This window comes from Elephantulus edwardii, unplaced genomic scaffold (assembly GCF_000299155.1).
Source record: "Elephantulus edwardii isolate Elephantulus edwardi_28Jun2011 unplaced genomic scaffold, EleEdw1.0 scaffold00425, whole genome shotgun sequence".
Lineage (NCBI taxonomy): Eukaryota > Metazoa > Chordata > Mammalia > Macroscelidea > Macroscelididae > Elephantulus > Elephantulus edwardii.
This window is the reverse complement of record NW_006400175.1, coordinates 979,793-1,000,044: the sequence shown is the minus strand read 5'-3', so window position 1 is coordinate 1,000,044 and position 20,252 is coordinate 979,793. Positions and strand designations below refer to the sequence as shown.

Sequence of the window (20,252 nt, the reverse complement as noted above, 5' to 3'; positions counted from 1 at the left end):
TCAGTCATAAATGCAGGGCTAAGTACCATTAGCTCCTTCTCATAACCCTCAATCAGACAGGCAGAAATGGGCTTTCCTCGACTTTCTCTACATAGTACCACAAAGTAGCTTATTTTATAGAGCACAAGTTCCCAGAATATAGAAAGTTATTTTATTCATTTCCTCTTTTTTTATCCTAACAACACACAAAATAGGCATTAAATTTACTAGATAGACATTGGATATGCTGCTGTTATGTGCCATTGAGTCGTCTGCAACTCATACAGACCCTATGTAAAACAGCTCTGAAGCCTATCCTGTCTTGAGCCAGTCTCACTGACTCCAATACACCTATCCCCAATACCCCAGTTATTGTATCAATTAAATGAATCTCATTCCTGGATTTCCTCTCCTGTGCTGTCCCTCCATCCTTCCAAGCATGATGTCCTTCTCCACATACCAGTCCCTCTTGTCCACGTGCCCAAAGTATGTGAGACAGAGCTTCAAAATCCTAGCCTCCAAGTTCTCTAAAATCATACCAAAAATATATGCATTTTTCTCAGGTTTACTACTCTTACTAAGAGGCTAACTAAGAACTCAAAAATGTTAAAGAAACTACCCCGATAAAAGGTTCAGGTATCTGTCAGCCTTTATTCAATAGAGAAATCAAAATTAATTTTCTTTGCTTTATCTTAGGGAAATTAATAGTTTCTTTAAACCTTAACTTTCCTTACTGTAAAAGGTAGTATTATTTACCTCAAAAGTTTTCTGGGAGAACTGAATGCAAGTATGCACACAAAGTCCTAGGATAACAAAGAATACATAACAGGCATTCAATGATGGAAGTTTCCTTTTGCCACCTTCCTTCATGTTTACACACCCATGAGGAGAGCAGATTCATGCCCTTCAATTTTTTAATTACAAATTGTTGCTATCTTTAAGGCTTGTAAATTCTTGGAAATTTACCATTTATACCTTCAACAGGGTTAGTTGTCTTTTAGAAACACATTACTTTAACTGTGAATTTTGGAAATTAAATCTAATTAATTTTCTCTGACAAATGCAAAAAAAATATTTCAGGTATATTAACTGAACATTCTTAAGAGAATTTAGCTTCTAAATATAGCCCTCCTTTTTCTTATGACTCTTTCCCTGATCTCCTTGCACTCCCCCGTAATTAATCACTCCTTGTGTATAACCTGCATTTATTTCTTATAAAAGGTATTTGCTATGAGTAAGTCATTAATTGTACAGAATTCTATCATTCTACCCCAGGCTCATTTCTGTCACCAAGTCTATTATTTTCTGAAAATTGATCCTTCTTCCTGATTCCCAACCTTTGCATTTCAGTCACCCATTATTATTAATGCATCTTGGTTACAGGTTCGATCAATTTCTGGCTGCAACAGTTGATATAAATCATCTACTTCCTTCTCTTTGGCTCTGGTTGTAGGCACATAAATATGAATGATAGTGGTATTAAAAAGTCTTCCTTGTATGCATATGGATATTATCCTGTCATTCACAATATTGTATTTCAAGACTTATTTAGAAATAGCCTCTTTAACTATAAAAGTGACCCTATTTTTGGTCACCTTTTCATCCCCACCATAATAGATCATATGATCTTGGGATGTCAAGTATATTTTTCTATACTTAACTCAAATGTCCTTTTATTTCCTGGTTTACAAATCCTCTATATTCTCTTGATAATATATAATTGGTGACATATAATAATATATCAAGCTATCATTCTCGTAGTGCACTTATAGGCCGGAAATTTTAATCCACATAATAAAACGAATTTAAGTTAAAAAAAATACATATGAACCACAAGACTTTTATTTGCTAACATTGTTCTCCAAGTCCGTAGACTGAGTTCCCAAACAAATGTTTGATTTATCTTAATATATTCAGTCACTTATAAAACTTGATCCAAAAAAAAAACTTGATCAAAATAAAGGATCTTCTACCAAAATTTATATCATAGAGTGAGTAGGCATATGTGCAAAGCTAAAGATTTAAGAGGAAGATTACTAAATGAAAATAAATTACAAGTCAAAGTTATGGCCTCAGGGTATAAATGTCAAAGCTACTCATTAGGAATATGTTCCTTAAATATTGCCAAAGGTCTTAAGAGCTTGAGATTGGCCATCCAACATATAAAAATTATTCTCCACAGTACAGAACAAAAGACAATAACCTAGAGATGAAGGAGACATAGGAATTTAAGAAGAAAATGGTTTGCAAGTCCTTGCCTCCATAAACTCCCTTAACCTTCTTTACCACGAGACCAAAACAAATCAAAGTGCCTGAGTACCATTACCAAGCATTTTGATTATGAATACAAAGGATGTACCTTGATCAAAAGTAGTGAAATGTAGAATAGAACTTCATATTCTTGGGAAAACCAGGCTTACTATATACATTGAAACTAAAGGAATCTTTCAATCTATTGCCCGGAACCAACTTTCAAACCTTGAACAGAAACTAAAGCAAGAAGTCATCTGTCATCTTTAAGCTTAACAAAAGATTAAATTTGATTAACAAGGAATGTTTTGGTCACTAAAGCCTTTAAGTGCACCCAAAGAAGCCTTAATAATTCTACATGAATTTAAATTGGTAACAGTGACTCTGAAGCATAGATGAGCTTATAAGTAAAAGAAGAGCTTATAAGTAAAAGAACTTGAGGACAGTGAGCATAGTAGCACAATATGCAGTATTTCACTATTGTCATTGTAGAACAGTTGTAGAGTCATTAAGATCATACAGTGAATTCTCTTTTTCTGGGAAAATATGATTACCACCAACTTTTAATTTTCACGAGGCTTCCAGTATGGATTATATTTCAATATAAGGAAAACAAATATACTCAAAACTGAACAATAAGCAACATCATGATAAAAAGAAAAAAGACTGAAGTTGTCGAAGATTTAATTTTATTTATCAAAATCCATGAAGGCAGCAGTTAAGAAATCAAATGACATATTGCAATGAGTAAATCTGCCACAAAGGACTTCTTTAAAATGCTCAATCAAGGACATTGCTTTGAGAGGTAAGGTGTATCTGACCAAAGCCATGCATGGCGTTTTTAATTGCCTCTATGACCCCGGATGAGATGGACTGACAGAGTAAGGATCCAGAGAATGTTGTATCTTAGGATAAGGGGATAGGTGTGTCAGAGTCAGTGAGACTGGCTCAGGATCAGGCACGCTTCAGAGCTATTGTACATAGGGTCACTATGAATGGTAGGCAACTCCACAGCACATAACAATAACATGCATTTCAAAGTTGGATAATAAATAAAGGAAACTAAAGAAGAATTTATGTCCTTGAAGTGTACTGTTAAAGAATACTGAATGAAATGTCAAAAAATAAGCACATCTGTCTCAGAAAAAGTGCAGCCAGAATGTTCTTTAGAGGCAAGGATGAGGAGACTATCTCATGTGCTCTGGGCATGGTATTTACAGGTGCCAGTCCCTTGAGAAAGACATTAAACATGGTAAAGGGCCAGAGAAAAAGAGCCTCACCAAGATGGGCTGACACCATTGCTGCAATGTCGAGTTTACACCTGGCAGAAATTGTGGGCTGGCATGAGATGAGACAGCATTTCATTGTATTGTACACAGGGTTACTATAAGTCTGAGATGGACTGGGCAGCACCAAACAACAATGTTGCTCCACTTGTGAAAACTGCTGAATAGACAAATGTCTTGCGGTAGATATTTTAATAAAAAATACTCAGGAAGAGATAGATGTTTTAGTGACAAGGGTGGGAAGGAAACATCCTTACCTGTCTTCGGTAAGCTTCATTAAGGTTGTTCCTCTAGTAGAAAAGACAATGAAGGACATTCTTAGCTGTGGGCTAAAAAGTAAAAATAAAAACAAGAAAACTCCCTTAAGGCACTATTTTGACATATTCAAACTTGTTCTCTTTATATCATGGCTACCATAGCTGAGGACCTACAGTAGAAAAGGAGACTCTAATGCTGGCATCTCAAGTATTTATGGAGCACAAGACTTAAAGCTGTGGGCCAAAGAGATCATTAATTTTGTCTTTCTGGAAACTGCCTCTGATTTGATATCTTTGGCCAGTAAGTCTTCATTACATATAAGAAAACTTAAGTTTATTACTGTTCTGTGCAAACTTTGAACAAATGTATCAATAGAAGAGGAAAGATGTGCCTGGAGAATCCTGAATGGCAAAATTGGGCAGTTTCCACACAAGACTTCTGACAAGGAGAGAGTCTCAATCAGCTTTGCAAGGTGATGCCGTAAGTCATCAAGATCATAAAATTAATTCTCTTTGTTTGGGAACCGGGATCAGGACAAACTGTGAATCTTCACCTGACTTCCCAAGGAAGTTATTTCCATAAAAAGAGAGAATGTGCTTAACAAGGATAAATTACGTATTCCATTTAGTATGTATATTCATTATAATTAATGACTAAATTTGCCTGGCTTTTATATGTTCATGTTCAACAACTTCAACAATATTAATCCCACACTCTAGGAGATTGAAAAACACTCAGCTGTATCCCAACATGCTCCTCAGTCTACAAGATGAGCTGTAAGACTGCTGTGGGTCCACCAACAGAACATCCTGTCACCAATGGGACTGGACTCTCTGGGTGGTCAGGTGGATTATTCCTCATAGCACTAGCCTATTTCTTCACATTACAATAACATTCACACATGATCTAAGTAAAAACTTATCACTGCTACGTCTTAAAGTGTTTCTCAAACCTGCTTCCTCTTCTTTTCTGTCTCTTAGCTTAGAATCTTGTCCTGAATCACATGTCTACTGCAATGGTTTCTGAGCTGGTTTTCTTGCCCATCACCATTCCTTACCCCAATATATTCTTCACATTGCTAACAGACATGTTTTCCTAATTTATAAGTCTTCTGTTATTAACTTCTCTGTTATAAGCAAACCTTTTATACCTTCAAGGTAAAATCTATGTTTTCTTGTGTTCAATCCATCTTTGAAAACCCTTAGAATAGATATAACACTCAGTAGGAGGAGTGAATTGAGCACTGGTTTCTTAGAACCAATCACAATCTCTTCTTGGGAGGCCGTGCTCCTGGATACTACATCACCAGTGCTAAGGCAGTAGGACTACTATCACTTAAATGATAGTAGTAAGGATACTCATTGATGAAAGAGAAATTGTAATGGTCAATTCACTTGGCTTAATATGTGGCAGGTACTATATTTGCAGTGATTTACAAGAATTCTCTCACTAAACATAATTTCTCTCATAATCTTTACATGTAAAGCCAAGATTACTAAATTGCTTCTATCTGTACAATGGATCTTAGATTTAAACTACATCTGGCTAACTTCAAAAACTTTTCTGTGAGACTCTCCTCCTTCAGAAGAAGAAGAGGACAGGAAGAGTGCCTAGAGACGTAGCAGACAACACTGTCAAACACAAGAAGGCAGAGTTTGCATAATTCTGAAACACTCATGAGTGAGAGTGCAGGAAAGGACATTCTTCTGGCTCAAAGACAAAGGATGTTTCTGAAAGTCAGAATTGTCCCAACTATTAGACAATTTACCTCAAAAGACAAAAGCTTCTCAGCAAAACAACTGAAGTTGAAGATTAGTGAATCTTGCTTAAGTTAATAAACTTTTCTTTCAATTGGAAGATTTTATGATTCTCTTAAATATTTTCATCTATAAGCTGTACTTTCTCTGTATTTTTATTACTCCTCTTTGCACAGTATTGTTTTCTCCATTCATCTGAAAATAGATGCTTCCTCCAACAGTTTCCAATTTCTGACATTACAGAGAAAGCGGCCTTCTCTTCAGCTTCAATCAGGGGAACAAGTATATGTTAAGACTAGAAACTGAATGTGGGGGGGGGATACATTACCTTGGGCCAGAGGACAATCTACATTGGGCTGAAGAACTTCAGTCAAAAGAGAAGTTTACTCATAGTAGCTGGAGAATCCAATGGCGGACATCCAGCAAGGAGTGGGGTTGTGTTAGAATTTGCAATAACCAGACTAAATTTACTAAAGGTCTTAACAACTTGTTTCACATATCTCTTGAAAGCTATCACAAGCTATCTCAGTTGTGTTATATTATATATGGGTATTTCACACAAGAAAGGTGAAAATATTTCCTTTCCTGTATTTGACACATCATTAAGGTTAATGATAGTGCTGGTTTACTAATAACTAAGGAGGTTTCAGTATGTAATGCTAGATTCAGGGCAGGCATGCACAAAAGTCCTGGTTTCCTTGGAACTGAGGACTTTCCTTGTTAAAGACAGGAATTTCCTGAGCAAGCTAGATCAAGTTGGTCAACCTGCACACAGGGCAGCTAAAATACACCAATTGCATTGTGATGCACTGTGAAAGGAACAAGTTAATGATCTTTTTTACAAAAATACATTCTTCAACATGAGAGGCAGAAAGTAAAAATTTTGTCTACTAAACCTGGCTACTACTGAAAACACAATAATTAATTATATCAAATATAATATATAGGAATGATTGTATCAAACACAATGTATATGAATGATTGTTAATTAATAAAAAATACAACATTAAAAAAGGTTACTTTACTATGTGGGACAGATGAAAACAAAGTTAACAGTCATTGGTATGAGATGTGAGAGTTCATCTTTGTCAAAAACCAAATAATTATCTACAGAGTAGTCAGTAATTAGTAGAAGAGTAAGCATGATCTAGTTTTGTTAAGGAAACATGTAAATTTTGTTTCTCACCTGATGAATTTGTGGGCCAACTGTTCCACAAAGTAATAGATTTCATTCCAATGGTGCAGTACACTTCCTGATCTAAGAAAACAAAGCAGTTATTGGTTAATTCAGTTGTTCCTTAGTCTTTACCTTAGATTATTTCTCTTCATAGTCTATTGTTTTTATACTCTGCTGACACATTAACTGAATGCATTATCTGAAACTTCTAGAGCATGAAAAAATATCTGAAAGCATGTTTAAGTTTTTGTTAGAGCTTTGAAAGGTTTGTTAAAGAAACTTCTCCCATATCACCTCTTTTTCTCCTCACCCTATACACAAATAGATTCAAATCTGTTTCAAATCTTAAGAGGTGTTTTGTATTATTTATAGTCTTCCCTTAATTATTCAATTCATTCATTGTCTTCCAGTCAGAAAGGACTCAAAGCTGACCCTCCAGCAGGAGATTGTCTATTGTTCTCCCAGAGTCAATACCAGAGAAGTGAGGTCTTTATGTTAGCAGCCTAACTCTATGAACTATGCCATCAGAGAGAAGAAAAACTATTCTCATTCATTCAGATGAAATGAATGAACCTAGACATCCTCAAAGAAGCTCTGAGATGTTGCAAATGATTAAGGACTTGCCTACTAGCTGAAAAATTGGCAGTTCAAACCCATGCAGAGGCACCTGGGAAGAAAGGTCTCTTTCTTTTGCTTCTGAAATCCCATAGCCTCGCTAATTCATTCACTACATTGAATGACATGGAAAAAGGTACGCAATCTTGGTGTTTATTTGGCCTGGTGTTTATTTGACTCAATAAAGGGGAGAAAGCTAAAAAAAAAATCCTTGGGTGTTGAGAAGAGTCTAGATCCATTTAAAAACTTAACTTGCTAATAAGCATGTTCTAGGTATCACAGATCCCAAATTTTTTTCAAGAAGAAAATAAAATGAGGTATATAAGACAAAACCCAAGAAAAAAACCCTCTTGGGAGCTTGAGTGGCATTGACTATGGAGCTGCACTGTGTAACTCAAAGTTGTCACTTCTCTGGCAGTTCAGATACATCAAGTGCTACATGGGAGAAAGATGGACAAGCTCCTCCAGTGTGATTGACAGACACAGAAAATGAGCTGGAGGGTCAGCTACGAGTCAGTTCTGACTCAATGGCAACGAGTTGAGTTTTGAAGATAAAATTAAAAGAAGACATTTAAAAACTTGTTTTTCTTTCTCATACTCCACCGTTGATAGTTGTTCTACCTGTGTGGGGCCTGTTTGTTTTATAAGTGATTATTCTTTATCCAATATTATAAGCCTGGAACCAGATATTCCTCCATTGAGTCACACTTGAGATGGACCTAGTCAGCTTCCTCAAGCATTGGAAGTTATCATCCAAACCCAATGTTGCCATCAAGTTGATTCAGACTCAAAGACCCTATAGGAGAGGGTAAACTGTCTCATGGGGTTTCCAAGGCTGTTAATGTCTACAGACACAGATTGCCTCATTTTCCTCTTGCAAAGCTAATGACAGGTGAAATCACCTACCTTTTTATTAGCAGCCAACCTCTTCAACCACTGTGCCAGGTTTACACAGCCTTTCATATTTTGGAAACTAAACTGGTTTTGCCTTCTCTGGGTTACTCTGAGACTCCAAGAGCCTCCTCAGTTACTAAAGAGGCAAGGGAAGATAAGATTGTCTAGACCTGTAGCTTTGAGTCTTTCTAGTTCTGATTATCGTGTCTTAACCTACACAAATAAGCTCTGTTTTACAAGATCAACCTACTACCTGGGAAAGTAAATCTCAAAGGCACCGAGTTCTGTGGCAGCTGTTGATTGGTTTTACCGCAGGTATTTAACTCACTTTCCCATTATCAGGACACCTCACAGATCTTCTCTCCAACATCACTGTCCGTCAGCCACAACTAGTCTTCCTCCCCCTAAAGCCTTAAAACACTTCATCTACTAAAATGTTCAGTGTGACCTCAGCTATGTTCCTGTCCTTCCCCTACAAGAACAGATAAGCAATTCAAACTGTTAGAACACATGTCTCATCTGCTCTTTGCCTTATGAACAAATTCTCTGGTTTGGAAGTTACACCAGTGGCTACTCCCAGAATAGCCAATCAATGTTGGAGTATCCATGTCACACCTTAATTTCCTCTCAACCCTGGGCCTAATGGACTTCTGATCACAGCCAGGAGAAAGAGGGTATTGATTAGGTAAGTAAGAGAGTTGTTACTGTTTTTGTTGTTATTATATGCCATCAACTGGGCTATGACTCATAGTAACTCTATGAACAATGGCTCTAAACCCTGTCCTAAGCCAGTCTCCCTGTCTCTGACAAACTTTTCCTCAGTGTCATAGTCACTGTGTCAATCCACCTCATTCAGAGTCTTCCTCTCCTCCACCTTCCCAAGCATGATGTCTTTCTCCAAGTACTGATCTCTCTTGGCAAAATGTCCAAAGTATATGAGTCAAAGCTTCACAATCTTTATCTCTAAGGAGCAACCTGATTTCACCCTCTCCAGAACAGAACTGTTTGTTCTCTTAGCAGTCCATGATAGAGGAATCAGTTTTTCATCTGTTATCCTTAGTCACTCTGATGTGTAACACCTAACTGCAAAGACCATGGCTTGGAAGAGGCGCACCTTAGTCTCTAGACTGGCATTGTTGCTCCTTAGCACTCTGGAGAGATCCCTAACAGTAAATTTTTTCAAAGCAACTCATGTTTTGATTTCCTGACTTCTGGTTAATTGAGGACCCAAGCCTTCTGAGTTGTCTCTGGGTTGGTTTGAATGTGTAATCTTTTGGCTAGCAGTTTAAGCACATAACCAAATGCACCGATCTAGAGACTCCTACTTAAAAGTTAATGACTTTAAGTTCTACAGACCAAAAGAAGTGAAAATCAGCCATTGTTAACAAAGCTCCAATATAGAAATAAAAACTCCTTCTAAGCCCAAATACGAATAGGACTGGACTCAGCTGTGGTTTGGGTTTTCCAGAACTATTTCTAATATGAAATTGCTGAGTTAACTATAGTCACAGAGGGTTGTGTTGATCATGTTCTAGAACTCAGTGGATGAGAAAGAGACCTAAAATTTGGGTTAAATTCCATCTCAAATACAAGTGTAGGGCCTGAAGAATTCTTCAGGGTATGTTAACATCGGACCAGCATGGAGGGTCTAGGCCCTTCTTGGGATTTTTATGCCTCTGTATTACAAAGAAACATTTCAGAAAATATATGACATACAAGTAGCCTCCTATGAATTCTGCTACAGATTCTTTCAATAACCTGTTGTTACTGTTAGCTGCTAAGCCAGCTCCCAAATCATTAAGGATCAGTTATAGAGCAAAACAAAATGGGAGAACTGTGCCATTGCTTGTGAACTGGACTACTGTGATCCATATAGTTTTCATTACCTAACTTAGAGATGTAGGTCTACAGTCCTTTTTTCTTAGTTCATCTTTGTCTGGAAGCTCCCCTGAAACTTGTTCAGAGTCATAGCAACATATTAACTTCCAGTGATGGACTGTGTGGGTTAGGCTGTTGCTAGGAATTAAACCAGGAACCTTTGGCATGGAAAAACAGACTACTAACATTGAATCACAATGTCCCCAACACACCTCAAAATCAAAGTCAATGTCCTCCTACGCCATTTTCTGTGACATGGCTTTGGAGAAGCCAAGATCTCACTACGATCCCCAAAGACAGTAACTGCTGAATGCAATTCCAGGGTTTCTTAATATAATTATTTAATTAATTTTCCCCGTGGTGACCTCTTCAGTATTTGGAACGTGGTAAGAAGTCAACAGATTTTCCTTAAAGTGCATTCACAATGTGAGGACTTTTGCACACAAGTTGGCATTCATATTATTGCCCAATCATTTCTAAGGGTCTAATATGCAAAGAGTAGGAGCAAAGTAAGAACACTGAATCACAAATCATTCTGATTTGTTTTCTGAAATGCATTCTTTTGTGTTTATGTCAATTTCCAAACCTCTCTGATTAAGCTTCTCAAAAAAACATAGGCTCTTTCCATTAGCCACACATGCAACCAGAGTCAGAAAGTGTAAGGTTGGCCAAATAGAATTTAAATGGTTAAATTAAATTTAAATGGTTCCCCTTCTCTTGCACATGGGGTAGAATATTAAAAAAGGACAAAAAGAGAGCTTCCAGTTGGAGTCTTCTAATTCTGGATGAGCAGAATAGCTCTAAAGATGAAAATGATAAAACTGTCAGCTCCCGATTTTCTTTCACTCCACTCAGCTAAAGTCAATGATGTTCTCAAGTGATCCACCCAGGTTCCCCAGCCAATCCTAGAAGGATATGGGCATGTTCAGCTGCTCAGGAACCAGCAAGAAGGACTATGGAGATTAGTGCTGCTGTCAAAGATCCCACATTCTTTTGCTTCTATGGGACAAGCCTCATACCTGTCCCATCGCCTCAATTCCTTCCTTTGCCCTCCTGTCCTTCCTCCTAATCTCACCACTTGAACTACTTGCCAATTCTGACTCATGATGGTCCCATACTTGTCAGAGTAGAACTATGCTCCATAGAGTTTTCAATTAACGGACTAGAAATAGATCACCAGACGATGCCCATTAGTCTGTTAAAGATTCTACCTAGCTTCATACTACATCCTAAAAAGATGTAGCCCTCAATTTAGACCACACCTTCAGCTCTTGCCCTCCTGATTCAGATCATAGTCAAGCATTCCTCCTGCTTTCAAAAATTGACCACGACTCTTGCCTTCAGATCACTTTTTCAGACATCAATCCAGACTGAAATCAAGTTTCTAAGTCTTATATTTTGGGAATAAGGTGACTCAACTTATTCAGTCTGATCTGTAGAAATCCCACCCTTGAATGCTCTGCCTTAAACCCACTGATTAGTGACAAAGTCCTTAGTCAAATCTAGCTGATGGCTTTTAAACAAGTTTTAAGCTGTAACATTAACAATCCATTATGGTTTGGGAACTCAATTGGGTGTTATACTGTCAAAGACAAAATAGAACACAAAAATCAGAACATCTTGCATACAGTAAGAGAAAGTAATTATTACATGAAAGTTTTGGTCAGTTTTGTTTAATAATTATTTATATAAAGGATTCCTATTGGCATAGTAGGTAGCTAAGATAGCTTATGAAAAGGATTTGTGCTGCCAACCCAAAGTCATGTGGTTTGAATCCACCAGCTTCTCCACAGGAGAAAGATAAACAATTTCCTCCCGTGCAAATTAAGTACCTCTGAAAGCTCACTGGATTTTCAACTATGAGTTGGTTCTGACTTAATGGAGCATAACCAGCTAACCAAAATTTTAGTTACTCAAACCCTCCAAGTGTTCCATGAGAGAAAGTTATAGAAAGCTACTTCGAAAAAGATTTTTAAAAACAAACCAAAAAATCTCATTGTCATTGAGTCAGAATCTACTCATAGTTGATCCTCCAATGGATTTTCAGAGCCTGTAAATCGTGGGAAGGAGATTTTCTACCATTCTCCCTCAGAGGAGGCAGTGGATTTTAATCACCTGTCTTGGGTTGGCAGCACAAATCCTTACCCACTAGGCCATCAGAGTTCCCTTCCATTAAGATTATAGCCTTGGAAACCCTAATGGGACAGCTCTATGTTCTATGAAGTTGCTTGGAGTTGATCCCGACTCATAGTTTTGTTATGATGATGATGAGTACTACAGTAAGAGCTAAGATAACTTTTTTGTTAGTTATGGCTACACTGATTCTGTAGAAACATATCTAACTTTTTCATTTTTATGTCTTCATTTTGTCAACATAGCTACACTCATACACACAGAAAAATCTAAAAACATTTCCTGCTATCAACTATTGGTACTGTTGTGTGTTGTTGAGTCAAAACCAACTCATCCTCCATGAGTATTCAGAAGCTGTAAATCACAAGGAAGGAAACTGCTCGTCTTTCTCCAATAGAGGTGCTGGTGGATTCGAACCATGTGGCTTTGTGTTGACAGTGCAACTCTTTATTGCTAGGCCAACAGAATACAACTCTTGGTAGTACTGACACAAATTCAAAACAAAAATGTTACTATTTACGACACAAAGTCAACACAAAAATGTTACTAGTTTTGTTTGAGAAAATTGACTCGGTTACTTTTTTAAAAAAACAGGGGAAAAAAGAGTTGCTACTGAGTGAAATCTAACTTGCAGCAACTCCGTGTTTATCAGAGTAGAAGTGTACTCCAAGGTTTGTCAGTGGCATAAAAGTGGGTTCCAAGGTTTGTCAGGGCCTGGTTGCTCAGCAGCAGATCAGCAGGCCTCCTTCTAAGGCACCTCTGGGATCAAGAGACCTCCTTGTAAGGCACCCCTGGGTGAACTCAAACTTCTAATCTTTTAGTGAGCAGCCAAGCAAGTGCGTCTACCATTTGCATCATCCAACGACTCCCTGGTTTATGACTGTCAAAATACGCCCCATAATTGAAATATATAGCTGGGGCTCCATTTTCCCACATTCTCTGAGTTCAGGGATAAGGCACGACAGTCACTTTATACCTTTCAAAAAGATGGGAAGTGTAAATGACCATGGCTTTTATTACTTGAAAGGAAATTATTTGGAATTAGGGCACCAAAGGAAAGGATTTGAAAATCTTATATTACAAAAGAAATCTTGTTGAAAATACGTGTCTATGAACATATGTGAGTGTGTCTGTCAGGGCATAAAGGCTTAAGGGGGAAGAGCAGTGAGGAAGAAAGTAAAGGTACTCCATCAACTCACATCTCAGAGAACATACTGCCACGGCTCTATGTTCAGACTTTTCTTCAGCTCACTCACATACTTTGCCTATTTACAGGATATGACCTGTGCTCTTTTTGTATATTATCATGATATAAATACATTATGATTAAATAAGTTGCATCTCATTAAACCATCCTATCCAGGAACACTTAGAATATCTGCATTTTCTCCACTTTTTACTTTATTATTGCTCTAATTCTATCTTGTACATTGGAGTGATTTACATTTTCCATGATAGTCAACATTCTTGCAGCAATATATTTACATGCGTAATAAGAGTAATATTTTCGAAATTTAACTTTGCTTTTTTTCTCTTTGGCATCTGCACAAATATGATCTAACACAGTAAAGGGTGGGGATTAATGTCTTCCAGCAGTGAAGAAAGAAGAGAAAAATGACATAATATTTGAAATTCAAGATATAATTCAGCAGCAAGATAAGAAGTTTGAAAGTAAAGTCTTGTCAAGAGAGAAACATTTTAAAAATTCTTTTAGGAAACTGAGAATTAAACTCGGTGGAGTCACAGAACAATACAACGAAGACAGAGTTCCTTAGTGCCTTAGGCCCCAGAGGTGTGACAGCAAAATAGAGAGTGTTCAGCCTTCCTCTCTAATACCTGGGAGTTATGGAGAAAGGAGGCACAGTAGAGATGTATGGATCCCAATCTTTCTTTGGTCCAGAGATTCTAGGTTTCTCCTAAAGATTTTAAGTGTGATTCAAATTTGGGCTTTAGTGAATCAAGCCCCTCCATAACAAGGTAAGCCAGGCTGTGTAGTGTGTTTAGGCAGAGAGTGGAAGGGCCAAAGTTAAGCTGTCTTGAACCACTCTGGGTTTCTCTGGGCATGGAAGGGGCCCGAATCTTATAACTTTGGAGGAGGAGTAGAAAGTTCAGAATGTGACACAAATAAGAGTCACTGTGCCAGTCTAGGAGTTCACTTTGCTCTGGAGTGAGATGTAGGATAGAGGTCCTTACACAAGGCTGGGCTGAGGTGGCCTCCGAGGAATCACTCCTGAGAGTAAGGACTTGCCACTTGGCTGCTTCTATGATAAGACTCCTTGATAGCCAGCTAAAGCTATCCCAGTGAAAATTGGGAATGCCAGCTAAATGACCATGACCAGATCATGTACATTAATGTGGCTGCCAAGAAATCCCAACGACACTTTAAGTCCCCATTCACTCATTGTCATATGACACAACAGAGCTCCCACAAACATGACAAAAAAAGAGACAGAGTGGTGTTGGTGACAAAACCCCAAAGGCTAAACAGTGACTTCTGAAATGCTTGCATTGGGTGAAGATTTCCAGCTTGGAAGAAAGTTGCCTTTATTCCTCACCCCCAACACTCTGGTGCCATTATCAAAGGCTGTTTCAACTAGTTTGTATGGATCTTAGTCCACTGAAACTCATTTATTTTTCTTCCCTTGATATACAGATTTGCAACTCCTGTCTTTATTTAAAAATCCTAAAAGTAGATTTTTCTGGGCAAAGTTGATTTTAAAAGTCTAAGAATTTTGATAGTTGTTGAAAGGTGTGGTCGAGTTGAGTACAACTCATAGTGAACCCATGAACAAAATATCAGAACCCTGTTCTATCCTGTGCCATCCTCACACTTCCTAATAATATATAAGAGCCCTTTGCAGCAGTCACTGTCAATCCACCTGGTTGAGGATCTTCCTCTCTTTCGCTGACCCTCCACCCTTCCCAACATCATGTCCCTCTCCAAGGGACACGTCTGAAGTATGTGAGGCAAAAACCTCATCATTCTTGCCTCCAAAGAGCACTCCAGCTGCACCCTCTCCAAGACATAGACATCTGTTTGATAGCTATAACAAAACTGTCATTCAGAAATGTAGACCTAATCAACTCTTGAGACTAAATGTATGATTCTGACAAAGGTTCAGACTTGTAAAGTTTGGTAGCCGACAAAAGTTCAAACTCACATTCTTCCATTTACTAATGTAACCTCTGGCCAAGATGTTTCACTTTCTTACAGTTCAGCTTTTTCCTTAATGAAATAGGGACATGTATTACACATCTCTTAGGTCTGGGTTTGAGAATTTACATCCAATAATTTTTTAAACGGATTCCTCTATTCATTGTGACATCTTCTCGATGACAGGAAAATATAAAAATCTTTTATTTCTTTTTGGCAATGAAAGTTATAGGGGACTTTCGTTATTTCTGTCCTGTTATTTATTGCTGAGAATGTAGACCAGAAAAATTATGACTTTGGATATATATTGAGACATTTCTTGTGACCTAATACATATTTCACAGACATTTGAAAGAAAAGTTTATTCTCTGTAGATTATCATGTTCAAAATGCCTTTATTGAATCAACTTCATTAATTATTATTCATATCCTCTATCGGGAGGTTGGGTGGCCTAGTGGTAAAATGTTCTGAATCCAAAAGGCACACAGTTCCAAATCCACCAGCTGCTCCAGGGGAGAAGGATAGGCAATCTCCTCCTGTGCAATTAACTGCCTCTGAAAGCCTACTGAAAAGTCAGCTATGGGTTGGTTCTGACTCAGTGATATATAACAACAACAACATACTCTATACCTTTTACTATCTAAGTATGTGGAAGTTGGATAATGAATAAATGTGACAGAAGAACTTTAAATTGTGGTGATGTTGAAGAAGATTACAGAATATACCATGAACTGCCAAAAGAACAAATAAGTTTGTCTTGGAGGAAGTTCAACCAGTATGTACCTGAGAGACAAGGATGGTGAAACTTCACCTCACATACTTTGGGTGTGAAGTCAGGAAGGGACCAGTGCTCAGAAAAGAACATCATGCTGGAGAATAAGGAGGGTCAGAGAAAGAGAGAAAACCCTTAAGGAAGGAGATGGACTGGCACAGTGACCATGACAATGAGCTCAAGTACATCAAAGAGGGTAAGTAATGCATAGAACAGGGCAACGATCAGATTTGTTGTTCATAGAGTCATTACAAGTTGTAGTCACCTCTATGGCACCTAAAAACAGCAACATCTTTTGGGCTGGGTTTTTTTATTATTTAAATTTATTATTGATTTCAGCAAAAATTTACAGAGACTTTGGATTTCCATTCATTCATTGTTGCACTTTTCTCCTCTCCCAACCCTCCCCCCTAGTAAACTATCCTCTTGGAAAAGTAAATGAAAAATTCTTTCATTGTTTTACAAACCCTCCCCTATGTCCACTCCACCATGACATGACACCTGTCATAACAAAAATATCTAATCACATATCCCTTTTAAACAGTTTTCTCCCTCATCGGTTTCAATACAGTATACATTATTGAACCCATCATTCTCAGTATCTCCCCAAACCCAAGGTCAGTCCTGTTTTACAACAGTGGCACCATATAGTATTTGTCCTTTTGTGACTGAGATACTTCATTCCACATAATGTCCTCCAAAGTCACCCATTTTGAATAATATTGCATGAGTTCCTTGTTTTTCAATGCAGCATAGTATTCCATTGTGTGAACATATCACAGTTTCTTTATCCATTCGTTTGTTGATGGGCACTTAGGTTGTTTCCAACTCCTTGCTATTGTAAACAAAGCCCCAATAAACATGGGTATGCATATGTCTGCTTGGATGTCAGTTATGGTCTCTTTGGGGTATATTCCCAGTAGTGGAATTGCTGGGTCAAATGGTATCTCTATTTGTAACTTTTTAAGAAAGCAACATACTGCCTTCCACAGTGGTTGCACCATTTTATACTCCCACGAACAGAGAATAAGGGTTCCAGTTTCTCCACAACCTCAATGGCATTTGTTGCTTGCTGTTCTGTTAAATTTTGCTATTCTGTCTGGGGTGAGATGATATCTCATAGTTTTGATTTGCATCTCTCTTAGAGCTAGGGATTTTGAACATTTCTTCATGTGCTTGTTAGCCATCTGAATGTCTTCTTTGGTGAAGTGTCTGTTCATAATCTGTCCCCATTTTTAAACTGGATTGTTTATCTTTATCTTGTTGTGATGCACAAGTATTTTATAAATTCTGGATATAAGTCCCTTATCTGATGTGCCATTCCCACATACTTTTTCCCAGTCTGTGGCATCCCTTTTTACCCTGTTGGAGAAGTTTTTGGATGTGCACAGGGATTTGATTCTCAGAAGATCCCATTCATCTACTTTATCTTCTCCTGGTTGTAGGTTTTTCAGGATACTTGGAAGACTGTTTATGTTGTGGATTAGGACTTCTAGTGTTGTTCCTAGTTTGTCTTTAACGAAGTTTATAGTCCTTGGTTTTAGTCTTAGGTCCATAATCTACGTTGAGTTGGTTTTTGTATATGGAGTGAGGTGTGGACCTTGCTTGAGTTTTTTGCAGATACTTTTCCAATTTTGCCAATACCATTTGCTAAAAAGGCTGTCATTTCCCCACTTAAATGATTTCATCTCCTTGTCAAAAATCAGTTGATCATAGATAGATGGGCTGATCTCCAAGTTCTCAATTCTATTCCATTGGTCCATGTTTCTGTCATTGTACCAGCACCATGCTGTCTTTACCACTACGGCAGGGTAGCAGGACTTGAAATCAGGGAGTGAGATACCTCCTACCTGTCTTCCATTTTTAAGGAATGCTTTGCTTATTCTGGCCTTCTTTCCATTCCAAATGAAACTGGAGATTGCCTTTTCCATCCTGTTAAAGAATGGGATTGGTATTTGTATTGGGATTGCATTAAATGTGTAAATTGCCTTTGGTAGTATTGCTCTTTTCACAATATTGAGTCTTCCTATCCATGAGCAAGGGATATTCTTCCACTTCTCAAGGTCTCTTTTTGTTTCTTCTAGTAAAGTTTAATGATTTTCATTGAATAAATCCTTTGTGCTTCTGGATAAATTTATTCCCAAGTATTTAATCTTGTGATTAGCTATTGTGAAGGGTATTGTTTTTCTTAGTTCCAGCTCTGTATTCTCTTTGTCACTGTAGAAAAATCCAACTGATTTTTGTATGTTGATCTTGTATCCTGCCACGTTGCTACCTTGATCCACTGTGTCCAATAGTTTTCTGGCTGAGTCTTTAAGGTTTTCTAAGTATACTATCATATCATCAATATAGAGAGATAATTTTACCTCCTCTTTGCTAATTTGGATACCTTTTATTCCCTTCTCTTGTCTTATTGCTATCGCTAAGTCATCCAATACAATAATGAATAAGAGAGGTGATAGTGGACTTCCTTGCCTAGTTCCTATTCTTAAAGGGAATGCCTTTAACCTCTCTCTATTGAGAACAATGTTGGCTCTCAGGTTTGTTTACTTTTTACTATGTTGAAGAAATTCCCCTCTAATCCTATTTTGTTGAGTGTTTTAATCAGGAAAGGTTGTTGGATTTTATCAAAGGCCTTTTCTGCATCAATTGATAGGATCATGTGGTTCTAGGTCTTTGCTTTGTTAATGTGATGAATTACATTAATTGTTTTCCTTATGTTGAACCATTCTTGCATACCTGTTATGAATCCCACTTGGTCATGGTGAATTATTTCTTTGATGTATCGTGGGATTCTATTGGCCAGTATTTTATTCAGGATTTTTACAACTGTGTTCATGAGAGATATTGGCCTATAGTTTTGTATTTGGTGGTGTCTTTTTCTGGCTTTGGTATCAAAGATATGTTTGCTTCATAGAATGAATCTGGGAGATTTCCATCTTCTTCTATTTTCTGAAATAATTTTGGTAGTATTAGTAACAGTTCTTCTCTAAATGTTTGATAAAATTCACTTGTAAAACCATCTGGTCCAGGGCTTTTTTTGGTTTGAAGTTGTTGTATTACCTTTTCTGTTGTGTTGTTGGGTCTGTTGTGATGTTGCCTAATTCATCTATTATTAGGATTGTGTTTCTTCTCCTTTTCTTTTGTGAGTTTTGGTAGTAGTTTATCAGTTTTATTGGCCTTTTTCAAAGAACCAACTCCTAGTTTTGTTGATAGTTTCAATTATTTTTCAGTTTACTATTTCATTTCTTTCTGCTCTGGTTTTTATAATTTGTTTTTTTTAGAGGGTGTCGGGTTTTCTTGCTGTTCTTTTTCAATATGCTGGAGATGTTGGGTTAGACAGTCAATCGTCTGTTTTTCCTGCCTTTTGATGTGTTTGCTTATTGCTATCAATTGACCTCTGATTACTGCTTTGGCTGTTTACCAGAGGTTTTGGCGAGTGGTGTTTTCATTGTCATTTGTTTCAAGAAACATTTTAATTTCATATTTATTTCTTCTAGAACCTAGTCATACTCAAACAAGGTGTTGTTCAGCTTCCAAATGTATGGTTTTTTCTCCTTTATTGTCCTATTATTCATTTCTAATTTTGTAGCATTATGATCTGAAAAGATGGTTTGTATTATTTCGATGTTTTTTTTCATTTATTGATGCTTGCCTTGTGACCTGGAAAGTGATCTATTCTGGAGAACGTTCCATGCACATTGGAGAAGAAGGTATACTGTGCTTCTTGGGGGTGCCTTAGCCTATAAATATCTATGAGGTCAACTTGGTTTATTGTGTGGTTTAATTCTTCAGTATCTCTGTTGAGTTTTTTTCCTGCTACTTCTATCTTTTCTTTAGAGTGGTGTATTGAAGTCTCCAAGTACTATGGTAGTGTTGTCTATTTCCTTTTTCAGTTTTGTTAATGTTTGTTTTATGTATTTTGTCAGGTCTTTTATTTGGTGCAAAGATATTTATTATTGTTATGTCCTCTTGTTCTATTGACCCGTTGAGCATTATGTAGTGGTTTTCCTTGTGCTATGTGATGGTTTTTACATTGACATTTATTTTATCAGATTAATATTGTTGCTCCTGATTTTTTCTGGTTGCCATTTGCTT

The 20,252-nt window shown here is 37.3% G+C and overlaps 1 protein-coding gene across 1 annotated transcript in view; it reads right to left on the bottom strand.

The window, feature by feature from the left end:
* Positions 1-20,252, bottom strand: part of ANTXR1 (anthrax toxin receptor 1) — a gene marked incomplete at its 3' end in the record, with an annotated part of 308,898 nt that overhangs the window by 257,338 nt on the left and 31,308 nt on the right. Inside the window, exons 2-3 of the mRNA XM_006902541.1 lie at positions 6,717-6,788; positions 3,773-3,844 (exon numbers count right to left, since the gene is read on the bottom strand). Coding sequence (XP_006902603.1) covers positions 3,773-3,844; positions 6,717-6,788 — 144 coding nt within the window. The remainder of the gene's footprint in view (positions 1-3,772; positions 3,845-6,716; positions 6,789-20,252) is intronic.